General features: G+C 35.9%; 1 protein-coding gene across 1 annotated transcript in view; it reads left to right on the top strand.

Annotated features, from left to right (window-relative positions):
• The window catches only part of SFSWAP (splicing factor SWAP), a 60,797-nt gene extending 36,263 nt beyond the window's left edge, over positions 1 to 24,534 (top strand). Inside the window, exons 14-18 of the mRNA XM_072415720.1 lie at positions 4,874 to 5,124; positions 9,597 to 9,725; positions 20,781 to 20,942; positions 21,116 to 21,188; positions 24,098 to 24,534. Coding sequence (XP_072271821.1) covers positions 4,874 to 5,124; positions 9,597 to 9,725; positions 20,781 to 20,942; positions 21,116 to 21,188; positions 24,098 to 24,163 — 681 coding nt within the window. The 3' untranslated portion in view covers positions 24,164 to 24,534. The remainder of the gene's footprint in view (positions 1 to 4,873; positions 5,125 to 9,596; positions 9,726 to 20,780; positions 20,943 to 21,115; positions 21,189 to 24,097) is intronic.
• Positions 24,535 to 25,538: the final 1,004 nt, after the last annotated feature.

The following is a 25,538-nucleotide window of genomic DNA, read 5'->3' as shown; positions in this document are numbered from 1 at the left end:
TTTCACATGCAAGCATCACCTGTGTTTAGTTCTGTATTATCCAAAAGTCATTCATGGGTTTGTGCCTAGGTTTGTTTAAAAAAAAAATGCACACACTTCATGATCAGGATTCCTTAGGTTGCACATAATGGAAAACCAAAAGCTTCCTATTAGGTTGCCTAATTCTGGTCCCTAGTTTGATTTATGACCTGGTTGAAGGAGAGGTGTTTTTCCACCCACTAAGAGGAAAGGTGGCTGCTGTAGCGTGTAGTTTTCTAAAAGTAAAAAACTTCTCTATCCTCTACAAGACATTAGTCTGTTTGATGTTGATTGGTTTTCTTTGGACGATCAAGGAAAAATCTCCCTAGTAATAGAAGATGACTGGCACTGTACATTCAGTGTTTTATTTAGCAGTTAGGCTGTCAGACATGTCTTATTGCTTCTCTCTGAGCCAAATGTTTGTTGAACCAATCTGTATATTTAGTGTTGTTTCTAGAGCAATTGTCAAGAATGTAGATTATTAAATGGACACTGTTACAAATCACAAAATAATTTTTCTGCCATGACTGCCAGGGAATTGAAGCCTTTATGCCTGTGGTAGCAGACCTGCGTTTTTATGGTGTGATTATTTGTTATGTTAAATGCAACCTACAGGTTTACCTACTTAACCTGGCATTTCTGGGAAAATGGCAACTAGAAATAACCCTCCTAGCACTGCATATTTCCTTGGCATGGAAGGCTAAATAATTGATTGTGTGGTTCCCCATTACATCATACTGGTGGCATGGCTTGCGTTGTACACCATATAAAGTGTGTACGTATACCTTACCAATGTACTGATCTGTGAAATATACTAATGTAATTATTTTTCTAAGGAATTTGTGCATGCAGGGTGTTTAAAGCAGAACTAAAGCTGCGTGACTCACCTATTCGTGTTCAGGTGCAGGGAACTGCCATGTCACGCAGGTAAGATGCATTATTGCATAAGGAACATCATCTGTCCCTTTCTGCAATAAACACTTGCCTGTATTTTAAGTTTGAATAGCAGAGAAGTGCGATGTGTTTTCTATATTTTCCTATAGCCTAGATATATGCTTCAAATTACAGGTATCTTGAAAGTAGTTTCATTCTTTAATCCTCTTTAGGTGTTAGTAGAGTCTTTTTAATTCCTTTTCTTTAGATATTCACTTGAGAGCATGAGTTTCATTTATAAATGTGAAAAGCATTATCTTCAAACATTTACCACATTGTATAGCTTTTGCGATTTTGTCACTTTACTACACCTAGAATGCTGGAACACCTGCTTCCCCTTGTGAAACAGGAAATTTTGCAATTTTTTTGTATATGTTATTATTGGAAAATATTTTTGTTTTAATTTTTCATTTCATTGAATTTCATTGTTTTGTTAGGTAATGATTATGAAAATGTTGCACCAACCGGACCGTATTAACTACTATGCAATCATCCAAATGGTATCCTACTCCACAAACACTTTTGCCCATATCATAGTATCGATTGAGGCAGTCACCAGCTTCACAATATCTCCTGTGGTACACAAATCCAGAAGCTGTTTTTTTGGGTGCTTACAAGGAAGATTGGTAGTTTTGGGCAGAGATGGAGCAACAGTGGCAATTAAGAGCTTCAGTTTCAATTTGGTGATTTAGCTGCTGATGAGTTGTTAGGAAGTAATATGCAATCTTTATTCATACCATAGAAAAACATTGGGGCAGGTTTACACTTGTCTCTACATTGTGCAATTCCATGCAGCCCCCTGTTCGTCCCCTGGCACTTTGCCAATCCATTGAACTCAATGCACTAAAGCTTCACTGTCTGTGTAAATTTAGCCTTACTTTAACCACTCTGCTGCTTCAATTTTTATTTATTTTGCACTGCTATCCACCCAGCAATAGTTACACAAATGTAAATAAAACAAAATATTAAGGTTTAAAACCATGTACCCTTTACAGAAGATATGTTGAACTGAAGGCTGTATTCAGCCAATTTTGTGTTCTAATGAGAAAAGAAGGCTTTAAAATTCTTTTAAATTAAAAGTAACCTCATTTTGCCTCTTGCTCTAAATGTTATGTACCTTCAATCATTTATCCTAAATTGCTTTTTATTTGTTTTAATATGTTCATTTGGAGCCATAGCCTCATTTGTGGCATGTACATGGAACATGTAGGCTATGGCCATGGTCTTTTCTTCTCCTTAATTGCTTTCGGTTTACTGAACGTCACAGGATGATTGAGTACTGTATGTTGTGTTTTTCAGCAGAGGGAACTCTTATGCTTTTTGCTGTCTGTAGTCTTATCAAATAATCGTCTAGCAAAAAACTGTGTCACAAAATAAAACTTAAATAGCACCTGAAAAAGGGGGAGACTATCTATCTTGCTGCTCTTGACACCATGCTAAATGTCAGAAGAGAAGCGGTGTCCTTCTTTAAACTGACACTTCCATAGGTGTTGCTGTTTTGTCCCCCTTACTGCTCTGTGGTTCCTCCCACTGACCTTCATCACAGCAGGAGGCAGTAGTAATGTAGAGATTGGTTGGAGGAATCACCCTGAGTAATAGGGGACAGGGGAAAATGCCACATTCTGAAGTGCAGGTAGCAGGAGACGATTCTTCATTATTACAGTAGTCTTTGAAGCAGCAGGAGAGGTATATCTCTATCTATAATATCTATATTTTTTTCTTCCCTATATTGTGTCTTCCATAAAATTTTTAAAGCAAGCCTAAAAGTTGCCGCCTAAAGCCCATAATGCTTTTATGGGTGTTCGTGAGCGTTTTAGGGGTTTATAAGTCTGTGTTTAACTCTTCTACTTATTTTTTAATAAAGCATTTATAAATGCCTGCAAATACCCCATTGATTTCAATGAAAACGTTTTAAAGTGTTATAAGGCAGTTATAAGCCGTTAAACATTTTTAACACAACAAGAAGCGTTCTCTTTAACATGCAGCCCACAAATGCCCCGGGGTGGAATGGCCTATTGGAACGCACAGGAGTTTAAAAACTGGGGATGCAATCAGTGTAGAATTTCAGGTAAATTTTTTTCCTAAATAAGTTTTAGTTCATTTATGCAAGAAAAAGTCCAGTCATGATTTGTTTTGCTAGTTTGAAATGCGTAACAACATTCTTGATACACCTTCCTAATATTTTGTAGTTTCTTTATTCATATATTATATAGCATTTGTATTTTTATTTTCTCTACACAATTTGTATAATATATAACATATTGTATATTATGTATACTGAAAGGTAGCCTGCATCATAACAAAGGTTGCAACTTTGTGAACACTGAAATGTTCTGCACAAACATTCCTGACTTTTCCACCAATAATAACTTTTTCTGATTTTCATACAACTAAACTGAATCAGTTCTTGTTTCTCATGTCAGAAATGCTTTCTCCTGGCTTTTAGTGCTCGTCTTAACAGTTTAACAAGGATTGGCTTGGTTTTAGCCAGTGTGGGAAGATTGTGATGAGCTTTTGTGTCCTCGCCTGGTTCATTGGAATCATTGATACACAAAGCAATTAGGAACACCCGCCACAACCCTCTAAAACATATTCTGGCTCCTATTGATTTTTTTTGTGTGCGCTTGAAAAGAACTGAAGGATGAGCCATAAAGAAAGCCAATTCTTTCAGGAAAATGAACTCAAAACTCAATTTGAACAATTTCTTTGACATTAAAGTAGTGTAGTTAAAGCAGCTAACTATACCGCTACCTCAATATATTCTTTTAAACATGGTACGTTAAAGGACATTATTGTTGTTTTTTGTGTTTTGTAAAAAAGGATTTTATGGCCTTATAGCTTTCACATTTTGAACTTAGCTGAATTAAAGAAATGCAATATTGGTAGTGTTCCTGGTGCTCCTCAATGCATTCATGTTCTTTCTTGAATAGAGCCAAATAAAGTACCAGATTTGTGTTGCCAAGTCACCTGAGTAGGGGTTAGAAGTTTTAATCCATATGAGATGAGTGTGACATGAGCAGTGGTCCATATTTATATTCCAGAAAAGATTTGTATATTGAACATTCTTTCTTTGTAGCTTCTTTTGCTTCTTTTCTGGACAAAGGACCCATTACCACTTGCCTGTTTTAGGAGATATATCCATGGTAATCGATATGTATATATCCATGGTAATCGATATATATATATTGATGCACATTACAGCATGTCTGCATTCATTGATTTACATTTTTAATGAATAATGTGTTTTCATTTACTTAATAGAAAAAGCACCAGGTAAATAAAAAAAACTGGTGAATGTGAATGGACTGTAAATGCTACCTACTGTTACTGAGTGATAATGTGTGCTTGATATTACTTGAAGCATTTCATTTTTTACCAGTGTTCTTGGTCCAACTGAAGAAATTTGCTTTGAGAGGCAACAGTTAAGTTTATTGACAGCAATGTGATTGGGGAATGGTTAAGATCTTTGTCTATACTGCTGGGTGTCAGCATTTAGGTCTGAATCTCAATGACCGCTCCAGTGGACAGTGACTAGAGAAAAGTCTTAATTTGGGCATAAATCTACTTGCAATCTTTCACATTTAATTGGGCCTTCATTAATATCGTTCACTTATTTGTTAAATATGCATTATTGTAATCTTCTGTCTTACTGTCATGAAAAGAACAAGGGCCCATTTACACCTACCAAAAGAAAACATCTGCATACAGCATTCTGTGCATACCCATAGTGCAGCATGGTATAAGTGTAAATGGCTTCATACAATGGACTAAAGATTTAAATGTGGGAAATTCTTATCTGTTAATATTTTTTTATAATTTATTTTAATAATATTTTTAACTTACTGTTTGAATCTGCTATACAAAGTTTGTTCGTGGACAAAATCCTAACCACTTGGGACTTTTTTTTTTTTCCCGTTTGCAGATTGAAAACAGCATTGATTATGATCTTCTACCTGAAGATACCATTGTGCCTACTACAGAGTATCCCATCAGAGCAAGGTCCCCAGGTCAAGAATACTCACGGCAAGAAAGAGAGAAAAAGAAGAAAAAGAGGAAGAAGCGATCCCGTTCAAGATCACATTCTCCGAAGAGTCATTATGATTCCAAATCCCGTTCCCACTCAAAAGTCAAGCATTCTCTTCCAACTGCTTATAGAACAGTTAGGCGCTCCAGGTATGCATCAGAACATGCTTCTGTAAACGGTTTTATTCAAACCCTTTTCTTTTTTTCTCTCTCTCCATCCTGCTTTCCCTGTCATTACCAATTGCAGTAAGGCCTTTATTAGTTTAATTATTGGAATGTTCTGAGCTGTACTCAGTCCTAAAAATTGTATACAGACGGTAAATACTTAAAGCGGAGGTAAACTCGGTGGGTGATCTTCTGCCCTAATTGGCAAGTATGCACAGCAGAGGTGTATATTTAGATGCCAAGGTGCTTTTTAACTATATTAACTCTTTTAACTGTATTAAAAGACATATGACTATTGTAAGGACATTAGATTGTGAGTCCCTTTGAGGGACAGCTAGTGACATGACTATGGACTTTGTACAGCCCTGCGTAATATGATGGCGCTATGTAAATACTGTGTAATAATAATAGCTAAATTATCATCTAACCACACGGTGTGTCAGAAGCAAATTGAGCACTCCCCACCTCTGTTCCCATGGCTGTTCATGTAAATAAATAGAAATCGCTTATTCCCTGCAAACATAATATCTATACTGTACTTTAGCTCTAAGAAAGTGAAAGTGGTGACTCTCCTTCACTAAAACATTTGTATTCCCCCATCATGCCTTTTCCAATCACTGGCCAATCACAGAACATACAGCCCTCTATGGTTGGCCAAGAATAGAAGGTGCATATGTAAATGGCAAACTGGAAACACTAAGAAGCAGTGCTATTTGCTGAGGATAAACAAATTTCTCCATCTTTATATGCACACCAATTGGGGGAAGGGAGTATCAATTAACCACCCTACCGCTAAACCAGACCTTGGTTCGGTTTAAAAAAAATTACAATTATCGATAAACCCGAATTTTTATTCATACAGTGAGAAAAGTTCGGGTTTATCGATCACTTACCTGGTCCCGCTGTGATCATCCAGCGTCGTTCTCCAGCGTCGTCCTCCTCCAGCGTCGATCTCCCTTTCCAGCCTCGGGTGCCTTCTCCGAGAGGAAGAAGCCTGCCGGCTTCTTCTTCTCCGTCCGTAGCGTGTACGTGCCCCTCGGCAATGACGTCGGCGTGTGCGGGGAATTCAAATTCAAACTCATTCAAACACATTTTGTATTGGATTGAATACAAACTCCTGTATCCAATCCAATACAAAATAATTCAAAATAAATACAAAGTATGTAATTGGTAAATTTAAACTCTCATTTTGTATTGGATTGAATACAAAGTCCTGTATCCAATCCAATACAAAATAATACAAAATATATTTATGTGGTTTTGTCTATAGGTATGTGACGTTGGACACTAGGGAGCTGTTTTAGAAAAATATATTACTATACAGTATACCGAATTATCGCATTTTCAGTATTTTTCATTTAAATAAATCTTATTAATTAATTATTATTATTTTACATGATTGTGTTTTAAACATTTTTTATATTCATGATGAACCCTTGTTCGGACATCTTTCTGTAAGTTACAGGTCTACAATTCAAAAAAAAAAAAATTTCATGAAAAACAGTGTAACACTTTTGGTACAGAAATCCAGACATCAGTGTAACGCCCAGGTGGTTAAGATACCTTTTTTTTTTTGTTTTGTTTTTCTTTTGCCTGTTTGTTTACTGTTGCTGTTCTAAGATCAGATTCACTACTAGTCATGTGTTTGTGTGTATGTAAATAAAATTCCTGTTAAAAAATAAGATTAGGGTTGACATGAGGACTGTTCATACTGTGTTCTTGTCTGAAGACAGTAATTTAAGGTTTTGGGGGGTTTTTTTCCCACCACTTTCCTACTTTTCTCATCTATATAAACTGATACATGTTTTTTTCAGTTTAAAATTGAAATGATTATTTTATTAGTTTGGTATCCACAGGCTAAACTGTTCCGTTAATTTCTTTCTTTTTTTTCTGCCTTTTAAAATGATGTAACTGAAAATTGATACCTGAGGGAATTTGTTTTCAACTCTACATACACAGTATGACAACTGAAGTAGTTGAACCTTTTGTTCTCAAGACAGGGCCATTCACTTGTTTAAAAGCATGACAGTGCTTTAGTGGGTATGCTGTAAAAAAAATTTTCTGTTCTGTCACAGATAGATATTAGAATTGGTGGTTTTCCTATACTGCCTTATTGTAAGTGGTTAATGTCAGTCCAAATATTACTGTTCCTGGTACATTTTTATTTAAAGCCTTTAAAGAGATTACCATTTTATTTTGTTATTAAGGTTCCATTGCACTATACTAAATCTCCAGCCACATACATGTTTTAAAGTGTGTCCCATTCATTACATCATATACAATAGGATGCACAGTTCAGCAGTCTCTAGTACAACACAAGTATTGTTTGCTGAGTCAGGAATCATATATGCTGTATTTCCTGCTTGTACATTTATTTGTAATTTTACTTGTTAGTTCCAATTCAGATTTGGATTTGAGTTTTTCATATCTAGGATTTGATCTGAATCACAACAGGGAATTTGAACAGTCCAAGCTGTTGCTGCTTCTGCTGCTCTTGCTGTTGTTGCCCATGAATGGTAATTCTTCATCAGGGCAGGGAATTTTATACTATAAATGTACAGAGATGGACTATATTTGCTTCTTCCACATACTCCTCCATGACCAGAAAACTGAAGTACACCCCAATCAATCTTCTGGAACAGACTCGGCGTACACTTTGACAAACATGGCAAGTCGTATCCTTGCTTGTGTTTGCAGTTACAAGTGCCTTCTGAATGGGAAGCAAAGCTCCACCATCATTAACAAACATTATGCAGCCATCCTTGGACAGCCGTTTCCTAAAAGGTGCATGTTGGTACCACATCTTGTCAACATGTTTCTCTCCATACCCCACTGCAGCTCTCAGACACAGCAGCACCAGCACCATCAGTGGTAGGGCCAACTGCAGGTTCTTGGACATGATGGGCAGTTATTTTCAGTCATAGCAACAATATGAGGCCAGGGAGTTAGATATCTAATAGGGCAGGTGATGCCCTAACTACTTAAAAACTACTAAAAGCTGGACATTTGGACAGTGTTATGCCAGCTATCCAGGTGCTGTCTTGTCTACCCCCAGGTATCATGTATGAAAAAGATTTCAATGCAGAAGATTGAGTAACATTCCAGCAGACTATGCTGTCTGCCACCAGTGTGGAGCAATTGACAGTGCTTTAAATGTTTCAAACCTAAATTAGTGACATGTTTCAGCCACCTGTTCCTGATGCCAAGGAGTAATTACACTACCATCAGCCACCACAATCATAAACGTCAAAACTTTTATAGGTGTACTTATGGTAAAATGGATTTAGGCCCCCATGCTGTCCAAGCTTCCTGAAATTGGCTAAAGAAACTAAAATAAAATTTTAGAGTGGGATTTCTTGAACTATTGCAACAAAAATTGTTCTCAATTGTTCTAAGATATACTTACATATACATATATGTATTTTTTTTTTTGCTGCAACCTTTCTTTGACATGCTTGGGATACAGTGCCAAAAAACTTCTTGAATGTCGTCATTCATCAATGTTTAATTTTTTTTTCTCCCTCGGTTAAAGACTACTTTGCAATAGCATTTCCTAAGATGTGCATTAGTTGTAAAAGTACTCTTACAAGAGTTAGGTTTCTATAGGCATTTTTGAGGGATCAGGATGGTGGAAGCCTAATCATGTTTGCCAAATTATTTTACATTATGTCAGTGCACTTGGTAATTTCTCCTAGGTGCAGCATTTACCTCAAGAGAAAAAAATCCTTCCTGACTAATATAAATTTTCCCACAGGCCACTTGACTTAGCAGCTGAGGCCAGATTGTCTTTGCAGCAGCTCCAGGCTATAACTTGCTGCAAACAGTTTATTTCAGCCATATCAAAGCAGGAATAGTGTGTTTTAACCTTTTAAATAAAACCTCTCAAGTTTACTTAACAGGTATTGGAAAGATGACTGTTTATGCTAATAAACATCTGCTACCCTCCTGTTATCTCACTGCATAGCACACTTTAATCACATGTTCTCAATATTTTGACTGCAGTAACCAACCTTATAGAAGTGTCTATAAATTGCAAATTACATCCAAGGTTTAACAATGTGCGCTTGTTCTGAAGTAAGCCACAAAGGTAGCATCACTAAACTCAAAAAAAAAAAAATATTTTTTCTGTATTATTACATACAAAAGTATGCATTGTTTCCTCTTGTTTTAGAATGTGTTCAATTAGTCCCTATAAAAATACCTTAATCCTTTGCAAAGAATGTATGTTTATATTGCTGGGTGCTACACTTCCTGCTCTGTTTAAAATGTCCTGTGTAGCCACCCACTGTGCTGTAGAGAGCTGAGCTGTAAATAAGTTTCTGCCTGTGGATACTCTGAACCAGCTGAAACTTAAAATATTTATGGTCAATAGCCAAACCTGTCAAATGTTTGGCTTTCTGACCCCTGGCTTGCAAAGATATTTGCATGTCTCTTATTAATCTTTCTCATTATTTTAGGTCTCGATCAAGGTCACCAAGAAAAGTTTCTCAGTTATCAGAAAGGAGAAGAGAAGATGATCGGGCAGTTTCGTGTTCATATCGTGTTGGTCATAGTCCTGGAAATAGCAGGAAGCGCTCACGATCACGGTAAAATTTATTTTTCACATTGTATAGAATTTGTTTAACTTGGACATTTCACTCTATCTTTATTGGGCAGAATGACAGTCTATTTTAAATAGATCTAGACCTTATTTTAAACAATCTTTTTTTATTACTGTATATCATAAACCAATGCCATGGTTTTTGTATTAGAAAATACTTTTGTTGTTTTTCATCTTTTGTTGAATCTCAGTACTGGTGATATCCTGCACCCAGTTTTTCAGCCTCTTTCTATCTGGATGCTTTTACTCAAATGACACCTGTATGTCATTGCTATGGACAAGTTCCTGATAGTGACAACAGTGTATTATGGTTTGGCATTTGATGGCTTTGTGTAACAACACAACAGAGGACATCAGTTAGACAGGGACAGAGAGACCGGAGTATTTTACAGCATTTCAGCTGTAGAATAATCTGATAGAAACAAGCCTTTTTCTCTGGCTGTGGATTTGACTAAAAAAGTGCATAGTCAGTGTTCCACTTAGTTTGGTGAGATTTGGACCTTACTCCTTTATTCATTATTTATTTTATTGGGGAAATGTATAAACACCTAATTTCCACAGTTCTCACCAATGTATAATATATTTTGTAGTATTAACATGCAAATTTAAGTGCAACCTTCTATATGATAAAGGGAACTATAGTTCCACATATGCAATGTTTTAGCTTGAGTGAACATGGAAAATCAGGTGTATACACACAGCAAAATTTAAAAGAACTTCATGCTCAACTCAAGTCAAGCCAATAGACACGCATATTGATTGATACACATAGATTTACATCAAAATTAGAGATTTTCCCAGATATGGGTCGATATGAAGGCAAGCCCCAAAGTCGGTGCCAATATCATTCTGTGGTCAAACACATTCTTCACAAACAATGGGTTCATTCATAGTGTGCCATATAGTTAAATGAACTGAAAGCTTGAATGTACTCTTGTGCCCCATTGTGAATTTGTTTATTAATTTCTTTATGTTCTCCAATGTTCTGTTAATGTTCTCTGAGGCTTGCTTGCCCGCCCTCATTTCGATTTATATGTGGAACTTAAAATGTTTGGTTTATTGGAGAATTTATGTATCCACTGGTCTCGGGTTAATTGAGGTCAGGGATCCTTTCATTTTTGCTGTGCTTTACCTTTCAGATTTTTTCATTTTTTATAACAAATACAAGTGTTTGTCTGAAAAAACAGGCATTACAAGTGTTTGTACTTACTTACAAGTTATATGGTTAGTCATTTTGTGAAAGCATCCGGAAACAGATGTGATAATGAAGATCTCCAGGTTTGTAGATCTTGCTGTGCTTTGTAGCACGTTCCTCTGCCCATAGAAGATCAGTCTCCCATTGTGGTGGTAAGAAGAGCTTTGTGTGTTTTCCCCCCACTGTATGATTCTTTCTGTTGGCACTTGACTATCATCCAGATTCCTGATTCTTCATTGTACTTTATTCCTAAATTGGTAGAGAAGCAATGCATCTGAACCATCTGAAAGTCTGTAAATGTTCATGTATACTGGAGAATACTCCTAGCTTTATGTGTACGCAAATGATTGTATTTCTGACCATTGTGTGGTCTGACAATAAATTTAAACATGCAGGAAAATATTGTTCATCTTTTGTTGCTGTAGTTGAAATTTATACTTTTCATTATTTCTATCTTTTGTTTAATGCTTTAAATAATGTAGCTCCTGGGAGCTTATAGTTTGTGCCTATGATTTCCAGAAAAAGTGGAATTTATAATATATGTTTTCTTTCCAGCAATGTGCACTTATCCCCTGGCCACACACACACTTCCTTTATTTACACTAAACTAAGCATCCCAGGTAGGAAAATCTAAACATCAGACTGTTCAACCTTTGGTGTCGTAGTAGGTACAGAGCTGTGAAGTGAAGGATAGGTTAGTATGAGCGGGAACAAGGTTAAACTGGAACTAAAAGTTGCAGTGCTTACAGGGCGCTGCCATTTTCCTCCCTTGTCAATGCTCTTCAACCATCTTGATTGGGCCAGCTGGGGATGGGCATAACTTTCATCCATTCCCAGCATGGGTAGAAGAAGTCTGGATTGTTAGGTATCCAGAAAACCAAAGCTGATGCATACCATGCACAGCTCAGCTTTTTGTCTGGTATCTGAAACAATCAGGCAGGTAAGGCGAGATTATTGCAGAAAGGATATTGCCTGTCCCTATCTGCAATAATGACCTTCCTGATTGTGGAAACATTGGATTTTGAAGATGGCTAAGGGTATGTTATTATATCCTTGACTTATGTTCCACAAGTGTAAAAGATGGGGTATGTCATACATTAAAGGAAAAAAAAGGTAAAAACAAACTACTAAGTCTTAATAATACTTTAGAGACAAACTGAATAACAAGATGGCAACTGTGTAGACATGTTGAATGATACAGTGATGCAAAGAGCAAGATTACCAGGGGGTGGGTGCCTAAAGCTAAATTGATTTTAGCAAAGGGGTGAAAATTGTCAGGAATAAAGGGAGTTGTTGGGGCTAAACGGTATTTTAAAAGGGTGCATTACCACTATTTTGCTTCTTCAATTTTTTTTTTGTATGTAGAACTATAGAAGCGTTGTGGTTTATGAATTAATCTATTGTATAAAAGAGATCAAATTATGTCTTTGGATAACTAGAGATCATAGATTTGTATTTAAAAATTGTTGAGAATTAAGAATATAGCCAAAATTGCTATTGTCTCTAGTTGAAATTGCTCTACATATTTGGACAATACCAGTTTCAAGTTAAGTATCGAAGGTGTCATGTGTAGAGAAATATTCACCTAATGGACAAAGCAGAGTATTAAATGTTAAGCAGAAAAAGGCATGTTTCCGTATAAGCTATTACTGATAAAAGACTGATTTTAATTAAAACTGCAGCGCTATCTCTTCTGGAAAATACAGCATTTCATCCTATTCATTGCTTCAGAGAAAAAAACATTCAGCTGCAATAATCTTGTGTGAATTTCCTGAGGAGAGTACAAGCTCATTCCTTGTTTCCATGTGTAAGATATGACCCTTAGTGAACAGGGTCTTCTTCATGCTGTGTCCCTGCCTCTTCCCAGACTATGACCTTTGTGGTATAGACAGAGAGAGTTAGGAATGAGCTGCACAGATCCCAATTCTTGTTTGCCTCCCTCTGTTTTCAGCTGAAGTTTTGTAACTCTCCTCCACCAGTATCAAAATCCAAGCTGCCAGTCTTTATTGCTCCCAAGTTGGTACTTAATACTTGATAGATAAATCTTTTTTTGATGTATTTTTTTTACTGTTCTATGAAACTGCAGACAGAAATATACTGTAAAAAGTACTATACTGTAAATAGGTTTATTTTTAGCTGCCACTTCTATAATATAAGCACTCTGCAATGTAGCCCTTACCTCTTATATAGAGGCACCCCAGAGACAACTTAGTTTTGGCACTGTAACACAGAACAGCATTCCACACTGAAAAGTCTATGCAGAGTACTACTAGGTATTTCACCATAAAGTGAGGATTTTTGCTGCTGTTACTACACAAAGGTATTTTGGTATTAAGGGATGTTAAGAAACTGAACCATTGAAAAGGAAAGTTTATCCAAAGATAAGTGAACAGGCCAAGTTCAAACCTAATGTTTGCCTGCCATCTTGATTTCATGTTATTATCTTGTTGAACAGTAAAGCTGCGTACACACGGCAAATTTTTCTCGCCCGATAATCGGTATCGGCCAATTATCGGGCGAAAATCTGCCGTGTGTACAGTCGGTCATCGTCCGACGACCGTCCTGGCGGATCCATGGACGATGGACGACGACCGATCCTAATGAAAGGGAAGGGGAGAGCGCGCAGCAGGGTGCCGCTCCGTCGCTCTCCCCCTCCCCTCTCCATAGAGCATGAACGGTGCTGTATGTACAGCATCGTTCATGCATCGTGCAGTCTTTTCTCGTTGGAAAGGATCGTGAAAGATCCTTTCCAACGAGAAAAATTGCAGGTGTGTACGCAGCTTTACAGTCTTTTCCCATGATCACCACTCTTTGATCATTATTACGGATAACATTTCCAGATTACATCTGTCCACAGAGAATGGTTTCTGTCCCTAGGGAAAATTGTTTTGTCATCTTTCAATTTCTTTTTTAAATGAATCAAAGAGTGTATGATTCTGATTTTTAAACTGGGGAAAGAACAACGTTCTATCTATACCAACCCCAAGGATTTGTGTCGATGAACATGCATGATAGTATATAGATAATGTTTATAAGTACAGTATATATTGCTATGCCTTTAGTTTTTTATATAATATATACAATATATACAACCCCTCTCAGGTTTTACTGTTCTAGGAGGCCCTTTTTAGAGAGGTCCCAGCATTTCTTTACCTAAAAACATTTTTAATTCTTTGCATTTTGATGTTTAAATTCCTTTCACTTCCAATCTTAACATGACAACTGTTTTCCCCAGACATGAGGTAAAATAATTTCCAAGATTCACAAACTGCAGTAAAACCAGACAGTTCTATCTTTTACTGATCTATCCATCAGTACGTTTGTGTGGATATTCTGGAAAAAAAAGTAATTGAAGCATGTCTTTCAAAGTGTTTAGGTCTAAACTGTGGTTTTATTTGGTCCACGTTATTATCCAAAGTCTATAATGTTAAAATATATAGGGGAATGGGGGGGGGGGGGTGGATCTGATCTAACATATTTCATCTCTTGCTGATCTAAGTGTTTAGTGGTCTGTACTGTATAGATTGGATTACAGATTGGATTGAATATTTTATTTATACTTCATTTCATATAAAACGTTATTAAATCTTATGTTACATTTTCCCACATTTATATTTTCCATTGTCTAGCTTCCAGTGATTTCTGTTTGATTTAAGCAGGGAAATTAAATATTTAATTCCCATGACTCTGGTTCAGTGTTAATTTTTTTAAGAACATTAAAACGTTAAAATGCCCAGATCAAACATTATCTACCAAGTGGTTTGGGCTTACAATATTCGTGAAACCCGACTTTATGCTGAATAAATGAGCCATAAATAATGTATACATGTACAGGTGAGGAACCAATTATCTAGAAGGCTGTTTTTCTTTTATATCTTTTACATGTGAAAAGTAAGTTAAAGGTAAAACATCTTGTTGCCAATTTGACTTGGTTAGTTTCTGCTTCAATTTTAAAATCTGAAGTATTTCAAACTAGTCGTTCAAGGCTTGAAGAAATATTGTGTTAGAGCTCTTCTGTATTAGCCTTTTCCTTTACAGTTTTATGTTAACTGCTTTTTAAATAACCAAATTAGAAAGGTATTTTGATCAGAGACCCAGAGCCTAGTATCACTTGTGCTTTTGGTGTTTGTTAACACTACTGATCATCTTCTGCCTCCCTTCTAGTCTTAGATGTTCATGTGATGGGAACCTCATTCCAGAAACTTTGAAAATAGATATTTTAGCCAACTTTTATGCCCATCATTAAAGAGAACCTTTCCAGAGGGAAGCCTGAATACTATCATTACTGATAAGTAGAAATCCACCTATGGCTATGCTTTTACTTGTAAATACAATTTATTTAATTTACTAAATCAATAAATATTCAGCCATGAACAAATCCTTTGGTACCTTTTATGATTGATTGCAATGAAAAGAAATTGCCCCATGTATACTTGAATGGCTTTGATATGTAAAGCACAGCAACTGAAAAATATTAGTTTTGCTTATTAAACAAATATGCTTTAAATTGGCCTGGGAAATATGTTTTTTTTACAAATTACTAGATAGGAGGGTTTTTCTTTTTTAATTGCCATTTCTCCTAAATTAGTATCACACGTCCCCTATCAAAAAATTAACCTTTTATACTATTCGAATGTAGTCGCCTTAACATCTGTATGATATATTCATGTGTCACTCTGAGACAGTCGAATGAGTTTCCTGGAAAAAAAAATTTGCTGTATATATTCAAATATAAACATCAACCTTTACCTGTAATGAATAATACATTGGCTCAAATATAAACCCTATGGCATAAAATGTTACGCTTGCTGCTAACATTCAAAACATAAAGCAAACAAACTGGTATTAACTTAATCTATATTTTTGTGCAACATTTATTAAAGGGAAACACATAAGTATAAAACGTTTTGGGCCCATGGTACATCCTTGGATGTGGTAGCAAGAAAATTGACCCCAGAGTGGGCTGTAGAATAATGAGAATGGCAGACAAAAAAGTTAGGGACAACTGCTAAAGAGGTACAAGCTGAATTCTGAGGTCAATGTTTATTAGTGTCTAATTGCACCATCCATAACTTTGTGAATGACCATAGGCTAATTGGAAGAAGTCTCCAAAGGACTATACCAATGACTGTAATTTCCCAAATGTTTGCAAATTGACAAGTCACAATGTGGTTGGACAAATGGGAGAAAGTCTCTAGTCAGTTGAAACAAAACTGGAGCTTTGTCAGTCACATTACCATGTCCAGTACATAATACCTACTGTGAATCATGTTTTGTTGGCTCTGATTTGGAGTGGTGTTTCTGCATCTGGCATGGGTGAAAATACTTCAGTCTGCAGAAAATACATTTCAAGACATTCCAAAGCAAAATATACATGTACGTATTTTTTTCATGGAGGGTTATTAACAAATTTGCCCACAAGTTATCAAGCTTTTAAACTGTATCTGAACATAACACAGCTCTTGAAAAGTCTTCCCAATTGCTCATTGTTGTAGTTTTTTTTTTGTTTGTTTGTTTTAGGTTCTTGGGCATCTTTTAGACTTAATACATGGTTGTGGGCATTGTGGACCATGAGGTTATAAAAGGCTGAAAAGACTGGAATTGTAAACCAAAATGACTTTTTTCACATTTCTTAAAGGAAATGTATGAGGTTATCATATAGAGCCCGATAAAAAGGAAATTAACCCATTTCTATTTACATAAGACTTTTTCCTTACTTTTAGTTTTCCTTTATTTAGGTTTTAATTTAATACATTTTCTGTTTTATTTGTTCATTTCTTTTAACATTAGCAGGATTTACAATTGAGGTTCAATTGAACAAATATATTTCTGTTGGGGCTTATTTTCTGTGTGTGTGTGTGGGGGGGGGGGTAAATGGTAAAACATCTACTAAAAGATAAATTGAAATTCGGACATGGTTTCCCTTTGCTTTGAGCTGTCTCGCCTATTACTTTCCTGCGTTATCTTCTCCATTGTTTTTTTTGGCATATTTTCTCTTCAGGTCCTGTCTGCACAGTGCCAGGAGAATCTTGAACAGTTCATTTACAAAGATGCTTCCTTATTCTGGAACCTTAAGTCTGTTTTGAAGATAGTAAAATGAAGTTTTTTTTAACCTAAAATACTAAGTTGTTTGTATGTAAGAGGTTCAGTTTTATTACATGCTTGTCTGTTTTTTAAAAGTAACTAACTATGCAAGAAAACGATTTCAGCAAACTTGATCACTAAATCTTTTTAATAATAATATGGGCATATTTTTTCTGATGGTTTGATGCAATTTTGAATGGTTAGGTGTGATCTGCATCTATTCTTTCATTGATAACTCTAGTATAGTAAGTAGCATTTGATGTCTCTTGGGAGCAGGATAGTAACTGTTACATACTAATAGCCCTGAAAAGGGGAGAGCTCACTTTTAACTGACTTTTTGTTGCCTTTTCCTTTCTCTGCATTTTAATGGACAGGGAAGGGAGGTAGATTGTGACTCGATAAGACAGCAGCCAGATTTCTTTGGGTGCATCTGCCTGATCTAGCCTTCCCTCATTGGAAGAAAAAGAGAACTGTGTGCCGCAACCCAGGAGAGGAGCACCCTACGAGCCAGCAGAGAAGGAAGGCAAAACTAGTTACACCCCTGCTGGGGAGGTTTGTAAGAAGGATAAAAGTACAGAGCACCCTAAGCTTAAGTTCAAGCGGTTTTCTTCAAGCCTTACACTGCATTTAGCTGTGCCTTGTTTTTTTTTCTTTTGGACTTCTATTCATCACCATTTATCCTTATTATTGTAATTGTTGCACGTTGAAAGTAAATGTTCACTACACTTCTGCCTTAAAAGCCCCTTTTTTCCGTTTTCTTGTTTTTAAATAATGTTTACTGATATTCCAGTACAGATTTTGAGAAATGGCAGTCTTGATATAGAATGGGTCCATGTTAAAAAAGATTATTTGTAGTCTACATGTCTGTGTTACGGGTTGGATGTAATTGATGCCACGGATGTTTATTGCAGAACTTCCTGTATTGTGTGAATTTTATGGGGAAAAAATTTAATCCAAACTAGTGCCGTGTTTAATTTTTAGCAAGTAGAATAAATAAAAGTGACCGCTAACCAGATTCAAGAAGTCATTTTTTGACTGCAGGTTAGAACGTTAAAGCTAAGCTCTAAAAAGTTGTGATAAGCCGCCCCTCTATTTCTTTCCAAAGGTTTTCATACATCAGCCTGTATTTGACCACCTGTGTATATAATTTTAGTAGTATAGTGTAAATGTAGTTTAATGTTACTTTGGTCTATTAAAGATCCAGCTGCCGGTATTCACAAAATAAGCATCTTGTTTAGGTGTCCTAAAACATGCTGTACAACTCCTAACTAATACATATAAAATAAAGCTGTTCGTTTTTTTTGTTTTGTTTTTTTTTATACTGGTGTGAAGGTAGGGCCCCCATTTCACATTGATTTAAATTTTGACAGGCAGATGTGCCCACATTCACAAAGTTCTTTCCCCCTTTTACAACATGTAATCTACAGGTATTATGATCCAGCAAATCAGATTTTCTGCTTAAAAAAACTTTCAGTAAATAAATTTCAAAACAGTACATATAAGAGCTTGGATATAAAGTGGCTCAATCTATTTCTGTGTATTGTGCCCTGTGAGCCACATCTTCATATGCTAACCAGCCACCGGCGGCAGCAGCGTGCTATTAAATGCACTGCTCCAGCAGCTTCAGGATGTGGCTTAGAGACTTACATTACATCATATCTTTTTCCTTAGTTATTTTATAGTATTCACACAAGTCTATCTACATGGATGTTATTAGCCATGCATATTGTTTCATAACATACTACAGTTTTACATTTTAAAGGTTAAAGAAAAGCTCCAGCTCAAATTAGAATTACATGATTGGGGTTTATGGAAATGTGGTAAGGTGTTAATCGTCGAATAGGAAAAGTTTGTCCCTTTTCTGAATCAGAAAAAAAAAATATAGAATAGGGCAGCAGGGGATTTTCTTGTCAAAAATTTGTGCTTTATTATAAGTCATGATACATATGTATAAATATATATATATATATATATATATATATATATATATATATATATATATATATATATATATATATATATATATATATATATATATATATATATATATATATATATATATAAACATTGATACATATCTTCAGTAATTTGAAATAGATTTATTAGTCCAGTCCCCATACATATCAATGGGGTTTGATTGGACTGTATACTGGACAAAGAGTTTCTATTGAACCCAGTTAGTTTCTCCTTTGCTGACTATGGAGATGTTAGACACGAGTTTGAGGTCCCATTAGGCCCGACGAGTTTCGCTTAAATGGCTTTTTTGGGTTAAGGTGAGACGCACAGAGTAGACAGGTCGGATATATGTATACGTTTAGATTATTGATAATTGGCAGGATTTCGGAAAGAACCTAAGGCACAGGACAGAAAAAGTTAAGAATCACATAACGCTGGATCTGGTAGATGTGCATGTTACACCGTGCTGGATCGCAAATGACAAGGGGAGTGTTGAACCTACCTGAAATAGAAAATAAAGGTGTAAACCTTTCCTTATTTTTATTTCTAATATGTTTGAGTACATATATAGCCATATTAAGCTGTACAGGAGTGTGAAAACCTAGGATGTGACTGGGATCATAGAAGATCTGGGTCACCCTTGTGCATGAATATAGGGAAGATGTGTGCAGCAAGAAATGTTAAAATATTGTTTTCTAGCTTGTAGTGCAGGTACTTCAACAGGGACAGTTTATCAGAGTAACATGCATCTGAAGTCATAAAGTATGACATATCGCTACAGAAGGTTATAAGTGTGAATCCACCAGCTGTGTCTGGCTTGGGACCTAGGAAATGCTTGCCAGGTAACATCTATTTATTTAGGTAATACTTGTGAAAATTAAACAGTTGATGAACTGTAATACAAGATGTAGTACACACCACTCTGGTTGGCCTCATCCACTTCCATCTTTTGAGGTCCTTCCTATTGGTAAGCCAATTAAAGGCCCAAAAACAAGGTAAGGAAGTTTGGGCCAAGCATAATTTGCCTGTTTACCTAGTTTCTTACCGAAATAACCCTTGTTCATGCTATGTGCTCATCATATTTTGAGTTTGAATTGGCAATTTTTCAGCATGGTTATGTATTGTAAGTAAATCTGTGAAACTGAATTTTTGTTTTGTTATTTTACAAAAAGAATATTGTGCGTGTTCCTATTTGGCTTATGTAAAATGAAAAAAAAATGCATTATTAAGATGCCTCATATAAACTCTGACTCCTTCAAAACACACCACTCGGAGGGTGTGAGATTAAGTATTTACATAAAGTTTTGTACCCCTTTTGTATTGTTACATTAAGTACATAATTTAATATTGAATATATTGAAGGTTCAAGTTTTCAGTTTTTTCTTTTGATTGGTTGATATTTCATTGTCTTTAGGTGAAGTGCAACATTCCAATGACACCTCAGGGCAGTGCAGCATATCCAGTTAGATGATGTCAATATTTGCTTTTGGCAGAATAAAATTTTACTTTTAGATTTCTACATGTATTACTGTCAGCTCTTTCAGCTTATTGGAAATATTGGATAATTTTAGACCCTTCTCATTTCATTCAGTAAATGTGGACACAATGTCAGCTGATTGTCTGCTTCACGTGTCTCCTAGGTCACACAATGAATCATAGTAGGTCCATCTATGTTGGTTTACATTGTATTTATGTTAATCAGCAGTTTTTTTAACATGACGAATATTTCTTTCTTTTGTAACTTTCTTTTGTATCCCTGCATTGTCCTTTTTTTGTTCTAATTGCCTTTTTTTGTTTTTTTTGCAGTAGTCCATATGAAAATCGTAAGAAAAGGCATTCCAGACCAGAATCTAAATCCAAAGTGAGGTCGTGTTCCCGCTCTCCCAGCAGACAAGGAGCACAAAGTTCAACACATTCAACTAGTATCTCTCCTGTGGAGAGCAGAGGGTCCAGCCAAGAACGTTATAGGTAACCTATTATAATTTAGCTATTTAGAAAAAGAATCATTTTTTTCAACAAACTAAACTTATAAAACTAACAAACTATTTACATTTAATTGATTAAATGCATTTACAGTCAATATTAGACACGTTGTTTAAATTTCTGTAGCTCTGTTGTAACTGATTCCTGTTTATTTGTAGGGATAACTCCCAGGACAAAGATGGCCATATTGCGTCACAAATTGTCTCTTCAGTTCAGACCAAAATAACTCAGGTAATAATATATGTCGACTGTAGCAGCTCTATGATCTCTCCTAATCATCACTTCTTGCATATAGCACAAGTAAAGTGGCTCACTATCAGTACTTTCTGAAAGAAATAGATATGTCAGCTGCAGAATAATTTAGCTTTGAGCACCCAGTAGAGAACTTCAAATTCTTACCCACTAAATGAACTGTAGGACAGAATCTCATCAAAAATCTTGTTTAATGAGGGTTTTTCTGTGGTAAACTTGCAGTCTTCAGTATGATGTCGTCAAACATTTCTTTTATAAAGGCAATAAAAAGTATTCATTCCATTGCAAGGCACTGCCGTCTTCTTCCTTCCTTCCTTCCTTCCTTCCTTTTTCCTATATGGTCCTGACCCTACTTGATTGCCCAGTCTGGTATGATGTAAGTCCCACACATGCGGGCAGGAGCCGGGATTGTTACATACCTTGGCAACCAACACTGAGCTGTGCATGTGTAGTTCCTTGCAGAGGTCAAGCAGGTAATAGTGCTTATTTTAGAAGAGACATTGCCTCTGCCTTTCTGCAGTAGTGCCCCTGCCTAAATAAAAATTTGTAAAAGTAGAACCTAATTCCACTTTCGGCCTAATTTTTGGGAAGAATTGTAGTTATGCAACCAGATTAGATTAGTCATGTACTAAAAATGGTTGTCTCAACTCGTGTATATGATTTTTTTTTTTTTATGGGGGTTGACCTTATCTACTTTCAACTTCTGAGACCATCCTATTTAGGCAATTAAAAGGCCAAAAGGGATGTCAGGGAGTTTGGGCCAAGAAGTATTTGCCTTATTCATGCAATGTTTTCATCATATTTTGAGGTTAACTTGGCCATGTTACAATACCTAATGTAAATGTTGTTATTTGAAATAGTACAGGTAAAAAGAAATTTATTGCATTATTAAGATAAGTGAACTCTGAACTCTATAAAAAAGAAAATTCCTCTAGACAAAATCAAAAGTTCATATAACAGATTTGTGTCAGTTATGACATTTCCGAGTACTCATGGTCTGTGTTCATTTGTGCAATATTACCAGACTTAATTGCCATACAATTGCTTATTATATGTAAGCGTTATGTAAATGTAATTAGTAGTATTACATCCAGTTTATTAAACAGCAAAGCATTTATTTTTAAACACTCCTGATTATGTAGCCTTTGCAAAGATTAGCTTAGCAAGTGCACTTGGATCCCACTTCAGTGTCTATGGTGGGCTGAAAATTAAGGGTTAAGCTTGCAGGTTCACATTTCACTTGCTCCTAATGAGTGGTAATTGCTGCGTGAAATATTTTTAATTATCTGGATCTACTAAGCTGCCTAACCATTGTTAAGATCACTAGTACAAATCAGACCCTAATTGGTAGTGTCAGCATAGGGCATGGGTTAAATGAATGAAGTAATTAAACACGTGGATACCATGCAGGGATGCTCAGTGTATAGGAGTAGAGACTTGTGGGATATCTGAAATTACACAACATAATAAATGGCAGTATTTTCCTGATAAAGATATAGGTCTCAAATACTAAATCCATGTATCTATATATTAATCTACTTGCAATATATATTGCAAATTACAGGTAACCCTGGAAGAATAGCTCACTTGAATCCAAAACTCAAAATATCACCCACAATGGTTAGGTACAGATCTATGGGAAAACTAAATGGATCTGCATCAGTTCCTCTATAAATATTGCATTTTTTTAAAGACATTTTCTAAATGTTTGCTTCACTTAGCCCAGTGCCCAAAGCCTCCTATTAGGACAGTAAAATTTACCTGTAGTTATTGTTAGGGGGTTGCAGTAACATAAAGAAAACAGCAGGATTCTTCTTCATGCGTATTGTCTCCTAAAGCGGTGGTCACCACCTTTTTGGACGTCGTGGACCACTAATTTCACAGACTGCGGACCGCCCATGCATGGGGAGCCGTGTGTCACTCAAAAGGGGAAGAAACTGCCCCCAGAGTGATGTCATGATGCCAGAACCTGTCCAGAGACGCACCAGCCAGCCGTGAACCAACATTTCTTGCAGACTACCAGTTTGCTTCTTTCCCATTACTTTCAATAGTTAACAATAACATTTTTTTTTAGATCTTTTTTTTTTTTTTTTTTTTAATTGATCTCCTAATGGATGGAACCACAGACCAGATTTGCACAAGCTGTACAATCGCCATGAATAATCTCTCGGGGCCAGACAAAACCAGGCTTTGGACGTTCATGTCATAACAGTCATCATGTACATAATAATTATTACTTACGAATGAAAGTGCAAATGGGGAGTACTTCAATTTACAAATTGCTTCTGCTTAGAATGTTGTGTTTTTAAACTACTGATAATTAAATAACTGTGTACATAATGTTATTTTGTAATTTGATTTTGCCAGTATTTACGGGGAATGAATATGATAAACAATGCAATTTGAAATGTATTATAAATTACAGTGTAAGCTAATAATTCCTGTGGTTAAAAAAGACAGAAGGGAATAATGTCATCACTTAATTGCCTTCATATTTAATACAGTACAGGCATTAATCTTCCCCTTGTAAGCTAGAGTCTGATTCCTGAAACAGAAGTTGTCATGCATGTGGTACACAAGTAACCTTTGTTGGAATGGGTCTATTTGGCGTCAACACGGAACCATAAAGAACAAGCTGGCAGATAACAGTGTTACAAATGTAATCACACAAAAATAGAACACAATGTAAAGTAGCTTATTGGATCATTTGACACCCTGATTGCACCATTAAATTTTACTGGCAGTTTATGAATAAAACATCACAGTTGTGCTTTTATTAAAAAATCAAATTGTTTAACTGACATTTATAATGTATCATGCAGTTTATGCTTTTGTATTCTGAACAGCAAAACAAGCATACAAATGTTTTTGTTTTTTGTTTTTTTCAGGATCTCATGGCTAAAGTCCGAGCAATGCTGGCAGCCTCCAAAAACATGCGTTCAAGTGCTTCCTGATATGTTCTGTACAGTCTTTGTTACCAACAAAAGGATGACTTTGCGTAGAAGGTGATCAGAGATGGTCTGTAGTTCAACATGCAATGCAGTGATTTCCATGTGAAATCAAATCGACACTTAGTCAATTTTTTATTGACCCTTCCAGGTTAGTTATTTTAGGGTTCTCAGCTTGCCACCAAATGGCATATTCTATGAAAATCAGTGACCTAAAGTGACTGTTTATCTATCAGGAGCAACCAGCCAGAAATAACTGGAGTTCTGATGATCATCAGATCCCTTCTCAATTCAGTGACCAGCAGCTACCCAGTGTATATTTGTACATTATTTCTGTATTTAGTGATGCAAAATAAATTTTTTTTTGAAATGTATAAGGTATCTGTAGTTGTCTGTCTTATAAAGATCTGCTTTATTCTTCCTGTGTAATGTATCAGAATGACTCCTAAAGAGGTTGGCGCTTGTTTCTGCCTCGTACACTCTGTATAGTTGATACATTGACTTGGGGTGCACTGTAAAATTATTGACCTGCTGGAACCACAAGCCAATACTACTTCACAGAAACACATACATGCTTTAGGATGTATGAGAGTTTTTGGAAACCAGAGCCTTTATACAGTTTTCTCATTCTGTTCTATAACCAAACTTATATTTTTAAGCACTTGTTGTCTAAAAGAATCTTACAAATGCATTGCTAATTTAATTTTTTGTCTAACTCTTGTGTAATACCATTTCTTTCTACTTATAAAACTGAAAAAAACACAACCTTTTTGTCTTGTAACTAATTTTGGCCTATAGGACTTTAAATACCACCATGGGCCACTGCTTTCAAAGTAGTGGTGATGTCAGTCTTAGACAGTGGACATTTCTGTGTGACATGGCCACTGCTAACAAATACTTGTATAGAAAACTCCTTACATTCCGGCATGCCCCCTTGCAGTCTAGAGGATTTACAAGGCTGTGGCCGAAACTGCAAAGGGACGGAGGATGTGTTGCCACTAAGCAAATACAAACGTCTTTAGTTTCTTACTCACATTTCTTCCCACTCCTTTACTTAAAGCCTATGTGCATATAGGAACATTTAAGCTTGACCTATTACACAGCAGTCATCTTTTAAGGATACTCAGCTAAACTTGCAGAAAACACACCATAACTTCATCTGCTGACTGACTATAAAAATGTAAATTATTCAAATACAATATTTATCGTAAAGAGAAAATAATTTGAAAAACTCCAATATGTTTTCCCTTTTAGGTCAGGAAAAAAATCCTTAAATATAGTACTTGTTCAACATCTGTAGATGGCTGGTTTACTTCAAATTTCAAAAATTATACCAGTCTTACTTACTTACTTATAAGTAACATGGGACTGAAGTATGGAC

Source organism: Pyxicephalus adspersus, chromosome 6 (assembly GCF_032062135.1).
Source record: "Pyxicephalus adspersus chromosome 6, UCB_Pads_2.0, whole genome shotgun sequence".
NCBI classification, from domain to species: Eukaryota; Metazoa; Chordata; class Amphibia; order Anura; family Pyxicephalidae; genus Pyxicephalus; species Pyxicephalus adspersus.
Note: the sequence above shows the minus strand (reverse complement) of the source record. Positions and strands in the feature narration are given on the sequence as shown.